This window comes from Artemia franciscana, chromosome 7 (assembly GCF_032884065.1).
Source record: "Artemia franciscana chromosome 7, ASM3288406v1, whole genome shotgun sequence".
NCBI classification, from domain to species: domain Eukaryota; kingdom Metazoa; phylum Arthropoda; class Branchiopoda; order Anostraca; family Artemiidae; genus Artemia; species Artemia franciscana.
In genome coordinates this window covers 19,636,337-19,646,947 of record NC_088869.1, presented here as the reverse complement: position 1 = coordinate 19,646,947, position 10,611 = coordinate 19,636,337, and the positions used below count along the sequence as shown (strand labels likewise).

Sequence of the window (10,611 nt, the reverse complement as noted above, 5' to 3'; positions counted from 1 at the left end):
TTTTCACAGTTACTCTCTTGAGGGATGCCAAATACCCTCCAAAGCATATATAATGAACCTTAATCGTGCAATCTCCCAGTTCCGTGCCAAAAAAAATATTATTTATTCATTTCTTTTGCATATTCTAAACCCCCAAAAAAGGAGAATCAGAGCGTTCAATGATAAGTAATTGTGTTACCAAAGATTGTGAGAAGCTGGTAAGAGTAGCAGTACAAGTCGTCTCAGAAAAAAAACATTCAACCAGAAAAATTCTAAGGCTCTCCATCTTATTTTAACTTTGCCCTTTACGGTTACCAGCAGTCTGTAGAGTAGCTGGTACTTGTTTATCTTTTGTTGTAGACATTTACTTCCTAAATCCAACTGTTTAACCTACGTCAGCTCTATTACAAGTAGTCTCTTTTCGTACTATCGCTTCTGCTGCCACGTTTTACAGTTTGCTTTTTTTTTCTATCGGCTTTCTCGTACAGATTTAAGCAAAAGCTGCACTCATGCACATGATCGTGAATAAGAGTGTTCAAAATTATCTACTACGAAGCTGCCCCCTCCAATAATTCAGAAAATATATATTATAAATCTCGTGCCCCTTGACAGTCCGGATATGAACCCCTCCTCCCTAATAAAAATGCTGGAGATCCGCCCTTGACTCCCCGCACATGATATCCCTAATTTAAAAAAATTAAAACTAGAACCGCCTCAAAACCTGTATTTGAAGCTATGGCTTAGGCGTTCTAAAATGTTTACTTTTTTTTTAGGTGGAAAATAAAAACATCACAATTGAATGTATTGCCCGAGGAGACCCCCTTCCAGAAATTGTGTTTATTAAAGTAGGCTCAGATAACACATACAAAACTGGCGTCAATACTCTAGACCCAAGGGTTAGCGTTGAGGCCAGCAATGATGGCTCAGGTATTGGAGGTGAGCCTGACAGCGCTGTTGCCAAGTTGTCTATTTCAAGTGCTACACGTAGCGATGACGGTCTCTACAAATGCTATGCTAAAAATTCAGGTAATTGAATTCTCAACCACATTCTTAGAATTGATAAAAAGTATCTTTCGCCTTTCCCAAAAATGGCGCTTATCGTACATTAAAAAAAAAAGAAACCTGTAGGTTCGCCCCTGCAGAAGCATAGTCAGTTCAGATGAGGGACGGGTTCACCATAATTCTAATTTAAAAGGATTCAGACTACTTTTCACTAATTGTTAGCATCACATTACATAATGAAGCCACGTCAGTCAGCTATGTCCAATTTTACATTTTAACATTCAACTCAAATTTCACGGTTTTTTTTCTCATTTGAATTTCAAAAAAAAAAATGTTCCAGTGAAAACAGTAAAAACCTAACTTATGGATTTTTTGCACAACTATTAAAATGCCTTCCACACGTTGTCCCTCTGAAGAACAAAACCGATCAAAATTAAGACTATTTCCTGGTGTAGAATCTTTTCGTTTCTAGTCTATTTTGAAGTGAACAGATGTGGTTTATTTTCCGCTCTTACTGAGGAATTATGGGGTTAACAACTTTGGTTTTATTATCATTAAACAAAAAACTTGTGCTGTTTTCTACGACAGGACGGAATGAAAGGCTGAAGATATACGGATCTAAGCATGAATTATATTAATTTTCAAGATTCTTTTATCTATAAACTTGTATATTTCAAAGCTAAAACAGAGTTAAAGGAAGATTTGAAGATTATTGCTAAATTTTCCAAACCTATTCGGCAATTTGAATTGTCTTATTTAATTGACAATTTTAATTGACTAAATTTCCCAAACCTATTCTGCATTTCTTAAATGTATAAGAGATTTGTGTAATATATAAATTGTACCACCCTCCCCCTCAAGGAACTAGGCGTATATCTGCCAATGACGTTTTATCACATTATATATATTTATTTTAATGAAATCCTTCCCATCTCTTATTTTTTAATACTCAGACATGATTGCCAAATACCTCAACAAACTCTACTTCTAAGAAAAGGGAGGAAGAACCTAAAAAATAGCCAAAAAAAAAACCTAAAAATTGAGCCCTCAGTTTTCTTGAAACAACTTTTCCAAAGCTTCACATTTATCTGGAATCAATTCTCATCAAAATCATGTATTGATTCATTTTACTGGCTGAAGAACTAGCAGCATATTGTGCACGTCTCTATATCCTGTGCTTGAAGCATGCTATTAGTCTTATAATCCCCTTTTCTTTTACCAAAGAACTAAGAAGCAATAAGAACTTGGTTTCATCGAAGAAGCATGATAAAGCTGATGTTTGATGACCAAAATGAACAGAACATATTCATGTATATTCTCCTAGACTTACCCATCCTAATTTTAAGTCATACCTACTCTTCTTTAAAAAAACTAATAATACGGTTTAGAGTCTTTATATCTTTTCCATAAACATTTAAATAGTTTTGACAAAAACGTAAAATTTACAGTAGAGTTTGAAGAAAGTGATAAACTACCTTTTCTGGATATGTTATTGATTAAAAGTGAGTTCCATTTACTTTTTTCAGTTTATAGAAAGCCTACTCACAGTGATAGATATTTGAACTTTTACTCTTGCCACCCTATTTCAGTGAAACGAGGGGTTGTGATTGCACTGGTGGATAGAGCTTTCAGAATTTGTTCCAGGGAGTTTTTAGATTCTGAATTGTTGTATTTGAGGGATGTTTTATTTTGTAATAGTTACCCAATTAAATTCATTGATGAAATAATAAAAAATAGACGCATTAAACACAACAATAGGGTTATCAGGGTTTCACAGTGCACAGAATTAAACTTACCGAAAAGTTTCATTTCTTTACCTTATGTACCTACTTTGGGGGAGATGCTTAAAAGAATTTTAGGTAAACATAACATTGATAATTGTTTCCAATCAGTGAGACCATTAGGTAGTTTTCTTAATTTTGGGAAGGATTTAACCCGGGGAGATTTAGTTAGTGGGGTGTATAAAATTCCTTGTTCCTGTGGAAAGTTTTATATTGGTAGAACTCACCAACAATTTACTGAAAGATTTATTGAGCATCGCAACTCAATAGAAAAAATTCTACAACTAAGAAAGCCTCCCGAAACTTTTGTTTCGGCTCTAGCTGAACATACATTCTTTTATCCCGAACATTTTATACAATTTGATGAGGCTACAGCTATTTCTAATGATAGAGGTTTTTCTCAGTGGGCGAGGGAGGCTATAGAAATTAAAAAACATATATTTGCTAATATTTCAATAAATAGAGACACAGGGAATTTAAATATTGACCCAATTTATGATATTCTTTTGAAAAATGAACCAATAGTCGATGGGGGAATTAAAATTTTACACAATCACCAGGGGACAAGATTACCCACTAGACCAAAAAGAGTTGCTTCAATGTTAGCTTACAAGAGGATTATTTCGCAACAGAATAATTAACTAAGTTTCAATTTTCATAATTTTTCCTCAGTTGCTCTTTGATTCTCATTGAAGTAACTCAAATAGCTGCTTTTCCCTACGTGGATAAGTAGCGACAATTGTATTTATTATTATTGGTGGTGGTTTTTATTAATTTTTTTTTATTTGTTTTTTGATTAGTTTTCTTTTAATTTTCTATCTTGTGCTGAAGACGCCTTGTTTGGATACAGGTGAAATACCCGCGTTGTTTTAGTCTTTCAATTCTACTGGCCGTCGTCTCGTTTGAAGTTTTCTATTTGTAGAGTTTTATCTCTCTTGGTTGTTTATTATACAGACTTTAAAACTTGAGGAAAAAAATCAATAATTTAGGTTAATATATTTAACATCTTAAATCCATTTGGGAGGGCCATTTTTGCTTTAATTGTGTTTTTTAATGTATTCTTTTCAAATAACATTATATTTTATGCTGTTAGGGATATTAAGAGACAATTTTAAGAGAACTAAAAAGTAGCTCTTTTCTCAATTGAGAATATATTTTCAAGTTAAAAACTACAAAATTGGTCCGGTTTTATTTTTCTCAAATTTTCCGGGGTGGAAAGATTTTTCGGAAATGGTAAAAGTACCAAGAACAGTGAAAACGAAATTTGATTATCTTAGTTGGTTAATTGAAAAATTACCCAACAAAATATTATTAAAATGTTAGAAAATCGAGAATTGAATTTCAAAGAATAAAAAAAAAACCTTGTGCAGTTATGCATTTTTTTTAATAGTAGCAGGCACCAAATTTCAGGAAAAGAAACAGTAAAAAATAATCTAAAGAAAAATGCACCAACCAGCCTGAGAAGGTCTGACATTCCTTGGAAGGTTTAGCTGTTTTTGGGAATAAGTAAATTGTTATTGTTTGGATTTTTTAGGATTAAAGTATTGTTCAATTTAACTAATTGGCTATACAACGTGATAGCACAGACTAAAATGTGGCCCTACCCAAAAATATTTTTTAGGAAATAGCAGTTTTCAGGGATGAATGAGTTTTTTTTTTACCGTAACGTTATCGGGTATCTAATTATAAAAACGTGTTGAATTCATAAATTATTTTTGATTATAACTTTCTTTAATAAATCTAGAGGGAACTGCCGAAAGAACGGGCCACATTACTGTTGAATTTCCACCGAAATTTGAAAACACTACTAAGAAGGAAATGTGGACTTGGTCACAGCGACCTGTCAACCTAACCTGCAGAGCATCGAGTATTCCAAATGCTACAATTTACTGGTGGAGCAGTCATTACGAAACTGACATTGAGGAAAACGATCCCAGAATATACATCAACTCAGACGGAGAAAGCACGCTTTTGGTATTTCTTAATATATTATTTATTAATACTTGTTTATTTAAAAATTTTACTCTAGAATTTACAGTACTTATTTTTTTTTTTACACTAACCAATAGAAGAGAACAAATAATTTTATGTGAATTTTATGACTCTTTTCAAATTAATTGTGTGTTGGAGTCTTCAGAAAGGGTGTAAAATAATAAAACTGATCATGCTCGATTTTAAATCCGAAACAAGGCTTTTTTGGATATATTGAACAGCTTAAAATAGAGTTTAAGCCATAAAATTCATGATTCCTCCTTATCAACGTAGAATTTAACTTTATGTTTGTTGCAAAAATATTGAAAAGTACGGTATTAATAAGGAGTTGTCGTATTTAGTTGAATGTTTCCTCCAGCAGCCTAATTATTTAATTCTGAGTGTTTGTAATGTTTAGATGTTTCCGCCAAAGCACTTCCCTGTTCTCTAAAAGTAAGGAATTTATAACATAAGTAAATGTAATTAAGGAGTAATTAAGCAAAAACAATTTCACTTTTGAATGCTAGATACTAACTTGGAAGTATTTTTCGACACTATTATAGAAAATTTCCTTTGTTCATAATGCACTTCTTTTCGATAGACTCCGACATGGCTTTCAAACGAGCTAATTAATGAATTAACTTTAAATAGATACATCCATAAAGCATTGTGTAAAGTGTATATGGTAAGATGCGCGATGCCAGCTCGGTAATGATAATGCATTACTCAAAAATATTAAATAAAAAAAAGTTTTAAAAACAAAAGTAAAAAACGAAAATATGTCTAAATCATAGTAAAAAAAATAAATAAAATAAAAGACATTATAATGATTAATCAGCAAAGAAAGCAAGTAGTTAGGAAGAGTTATCGCTCTAACCTGGGATCAGAATGCTATAATCCTAGGGAACCCAAGTTTTCCTAGAGGGAGAGCTAATTAAGTAGATATGGAATACACATTAGTTCCCATATCAAAACGCTTCTGAAATAAGTGGAGGGATTTTGTGAGACTATTCCCAGAGGTTGATATGTGCTTAACATTGTTTGTGGTTCATTGTAGTTTATAGGTAAGCGTCGCCCCGCATCAGCAAAAGCTAGACTTACAAGATACCTGATCCCTTCTGCCGTAAAATGACTTGTTGTTTTCCAGGTCACTCCTGAGGATGATAGTTTCTATGGTGAATATCGATGTTTGGCTAAGAATAAGCACGGAAAGGTTAAACATTCGATCGTATTGAAACGGGCTCACGTACCTCAGCCCCCTACTCGAGTTATCTTCCAAACTTTAGAAACTGTAACAGGTAAAAACCAACCCAATATTTTTTGCTTATATTTAATAATGTCAATATTTACTTTGAGGCTGCTGACTCTGGCATATGATTAAGGGGACTTTCACTTTAAAAGCACCTCGTGCGCAAGGGTGGGGGCATATGTCTGTGTTGAGCCTGGATAAGGAGGCATCAGGATTTGATATAGCTCATAAAAGGTCCTATATAATATCATGCATTTAAATATGCAAGAAAGGAGAGGTATCTTTTTAAAAATACGGACTATATAAATCAGAAAATATAAAGGCCGTATAAAATATATAGGCCGTATAAAATATACGGCCTATATAAAAAGTTGGTTGGATTTTTTATGGCGTGGCCGCTGTTTTATCATGTCAAAATGCAGATTAATGAGCTTGTATTGTAATGGTCTATCTTACATATATTACACAGGAGATGGAATGGGAACTAAGCCAAAGCTTGGAAAACATTTTATAGAAATATTTTAAGTATGTCCAAAAGATGTGTTTTTCAAAAGTCTTTTTATTCTATAGGAATTTGTCTTTAATTGAGCCAAGTGATCAATTTGATAAATCAAATTAATTTATCGGGCTTTATTTGATGTGATAGTTTTTTTTTCTTTCTACTTTTGAACTGTGAATTTTGTTTGGATGACAGTTGTAATTTTAGAACATGAAAACCTTTTTTAGAGGACTACTCAAAGAATATGGGTAACTTATAAGAGTGGGAACTGGCGCAGGTGTCGACAAAAAATAGTCTAAATGCCATCTAGCGCTAGGTGGCATTTTTAGTGTAATAATAGGAATAAATGATTTAATTCATGTAATTAATATTATAAAGGTAATAATAAGTATCTACGATAAAGTAATAGTAATAGGTGTCAGAGAAACGATTACAAAGCTTCAAAAAATGTCAGTTGTCGCTAAAACTTAGATGGCGTTGAGTGTTTATTTTTGCAGATACTTGTGCCATTTTCAACTCTGGAAAGCTACCCATTCTCTTTTGGACTAATTAATTCTATCTGTGCAGCTTGACGTCCGTCCTGCAACTTTCTTTTGTTTTCTCAGTGTGATAGAACCTCTATTTCTAGCGTTGACGATAACTTTCGAGATTATTGGTCCACAAGACAATGGTGGCATAAAACTGATCTCATACGCTGTCCAGTTCAGAAAGCAGAATGAAGAATGGACCGATGAAAAGCCATCCATTGAATGGACAATTGGTAAATCCCTGTTCTTATTCAAATATATGACTTGTTTAATCTTTTTAAGTGAAAATAAAATCAATACATAGAATATGGAGCTTTTGTAAACAGTAAAGAGTACAGAATGATGCTGACAATTTGGAGCCACAAATGCACATTCATATAATTACAGTTTTTTTCTTCTCAGGCTGCCCAATGAGACTAATCTAGACAATTATCTCAGATTGATTGAAATGTGTTTTTCATTTGCTTATTATTTATCTTATTTACTGTGTATTTTATTATCATTCCTCTTAATCTACAGCTGTTGGTAAATTATTGGAGCCTCCAGGGGAAAACGTACAAAGTCATACTTACCATAATATTTTCACAATTTGTGCTCAAATAAAGATTACTTATACAGTGTCCTAAAAGTCCCAAGAGAAAGTAGAATCAGTTTTATTTAATTTGTGTATACACTGCTTTTTTCTTCTTCAGTCTTGAAAATTAGTTTTTGAATTAAAAGTATTTTTTCTTCTGATTCTGAAATTGTTATTTGTCTCAGTTTATAGAAAACAATGCAGAATAATTGTTTTAGTTATTTTTTAATATTTGACAACCTAAAAATCCCTTTGAGAATCGTGTCTTAGCCATTCTGTTAAAATGAATCCCAATTAAATTCAACTTAGTAATGGGCCTCTCTTCACTTGAAAGAAAATAAACAGGCTTGCTACTTTTAGTAATATATGAGGCAGCCTCAATATGAGGCTTTAGAGGCACCAACGTTATTACTTCAATAAAATTTAAGCATTAGCCGCTATAGAAATTTGAATTGAAATACTAACTGACCTAAACATTTGATAGTTCAGAAAAGGCTCTATGTAAACTTCATGATCATGGGATTGTAATATAATGGCTTGTTTTTAACCGACTAAATAATTTTACCAGTTGATCTTCTGCCTGCCTACATTACTCAGTCATTGCTAGTAAAATTGTTATAATTGATTAACTTGCTAACTGAAAGATAGACACACTTTTCGATGACGTTTTCCAAATATAACAGTCACTTCCATCATAACTGCTTTATAAAAGGACTGAATCAGGATGAAAGGGCCAAGTTAAAAGGTTACTTTTATTCTACATTGCAGAAAGTCCAGAAAACAATGGTTTGAAGAGGTAGACCCCCCCCCCCCAGGGTATCCACCCAGCAAATAGTCTTAAATAGAGTTTGCTACTTTGATTTGTCTATAAAACTATGGATCAGTGTGGCTATTTAAGGTTGCACCTGTAAATTACGATATCCTTAATAGTGTCTTTTTTTTCAAGGATCTCCGTACATTTTGAAGAACCTAGAATTAAAGACCGACTATTTGTTCCGCTTCTCCGCAAGGAATTCGGTGGGAATTTCTACGTACGGAGAAGAAACCTATATAATGGCAGAACGAGCTGCTCCAGAGAAACCGAAAATCATCGCGACTCCAACTGGAGATTTAGTTCATTCTCAATACTCGGAAAAGTACAACTTGACTTGGACCATCATGCCTGATAATGGAGTACCAATCAACAAATTCCAGATTGTATATTTTCAAGTGAGTAATCATACTTATGTGTGTTTAATTTTTTGTGTAGTTACAATATTTTTCCTATTTTCAAATCTTATTAGAAACTAGTCAGAATAATAAAAAATTCATAAGTCTAAAAATAATTATTGGAATCATCCATGTTATTATTATTATAGTTAATGAGTTTTTGACTGGCTGTCCTTACCCATTCCCCTTCTTAGGGCAGCTATGGTTTTCTTCCTTTTTTTTTGGTGTGGGGTGGGGGAAGTAGAAGCTGGATATATAGATGAGTGGTGAATTTACTGTCTTTTGTTAGAGCTTTGTCTACACTCTCTTTTGAAGAGTTATCAAAGGGGCACTGTTTAGCCATAACCGTGTCCTTCCTTGTTCTCTCTATTTCTTTCTCTCAAGGGTGTCTACTTCCAAAAAAATAACAAGCTTTATGCTCAGGTAAAAACCTAACTTTCTGGTGCAACATTTCTAACATTTCTTTTGAAGAAATAAGAATGCCTTTGGTAGCCCCGTGAAGATGACAGAATTGAATGAGTTTTAGTGTAACTTACCTTCTGGGGTATACGAATGATGGCTAGCGATGGCAATTTCTTTGTAAATTGTTCAAAGTAAAGTTTCAAGGGGTAAATTTACATTATCAATGTAGTCATAGAATGTTGATATGGTGCAAAATTTTATGTTTCTGCCTCAGTATCTGAAAAATCTTCGTGACATCCTTACGGTGATGAGAATGGAAGTGCCATAATAGATTGCTAGAAATGTTATTATGCTAGAAAACTTACCATACGCTAGTTTTGCTACATGTAGTGTTAAAAGCGAGCAAACTGTGGAATGTTATTATGGTTTGCATTCCGATTTACTGTATATATACATAGCATTTATTCCCACGATCAACATGGTACAAGTACAAGAGCGGAGCACAAAAAAAAGTAACAGACAAAATTACAAAAACATTAAAAAATGTTACATAAAACGCTGCGCTGAACAAAATTCATCATAATATCACGAGAAAAGTACACATTCAATATCATTAAATGTTGGGAGTTGGAAACAATAATGTCTGATAATTTTCTGCTTGTCAGAGCAACTTTTGCTGAAACGAGACCTGCTCAAAATTCTGCACCGAATTTTGACTTATCTAATACACATGCTCCATTGCGTCTGATGAGCTATATTGCGCAGAATCAGTTAAATCGACTAGGTTGATGTTTGCTCCTCCAATTGCACTATTAATCACATATATATTCCGAAGGGTCGCTGGCGATTTAGTCAGTCTTGCCAGGTGAGAAACACTGATAGGATTTGCTAATAAGAGTCTTGAATGACTAAGATTCACCATGACAAAACCAGAGAGAACATTGAATATCAAAACTAAGCTATGTCAAAACGATGCATATTTAGATTTGGATATAAATAAATTGCTAGAATCTCATAGTTAAGAGAAATTACAACTTTAGCTCACACACATGGTAGGGAACTCATTTCTGAGGAAGGAGGGCAACTTATAAATAGATCCCTTGCAAAAAAAAGTAAAGTAATAAAATATTCAGGTTTTCATAAAAAAATTTTAGGGAGGGGCATCGGTCCGAAGGACTAACTATATGAGCTCGATGAAGTAAAACGGCCCCTGAAAAAAACCCTGACCAGCAAAAAGTACGTCACAGAAACTTTTATGATGTTGTGCGATTAAATAAGGAATTGGAAGAATGGCACAGTAGACATAGTAAATGTGTTAGTAAACATAAACATTTGAGTTGAAATTAGTAAAAAAGTAAATAGATATTGAGCTGAAAGCTTTTGTTTGTCAAATAGGGCTGCGCTCATCTTTTGAATAT

The 10,611-nt window shown here is 33.4% G+C and overlaps 1 protein-coding gene across 1 annotated transcript in view; it reads left to right on the top strand.

Annotated features, from left to right (window-relative positions):
• LOC136029618 (fasciclin-2-like) overlaps positions 1-10,611 on the top strand; it is a 128,590-nt gene that overhangs the window by 101,883 nt on the left and 16,096 nt on the right. Inside the window, exons 6-10 of the mRNA XM_065708122.1 lie at positions 753-1,005; positions 4,507-4,736; positions 5,881-6,031; positions 7,110-7,241; positions 8,529-8,791. Of these exons, the coding sequence (XP_065564194.1) occupies positions 753-1,005; positions 4,507-4,736; positions 5,881-6,031; positions 7,110-7,241; positions 8,529-8,791 (1,029 nt within the window). The remainder of the gene's footprint in view (positions 1-752; positions 1,006-4,506; positions 4,737-5,880; positions 6,032-7,109; positions 7,242-8,528; positions 8,792-10,611) is intronic.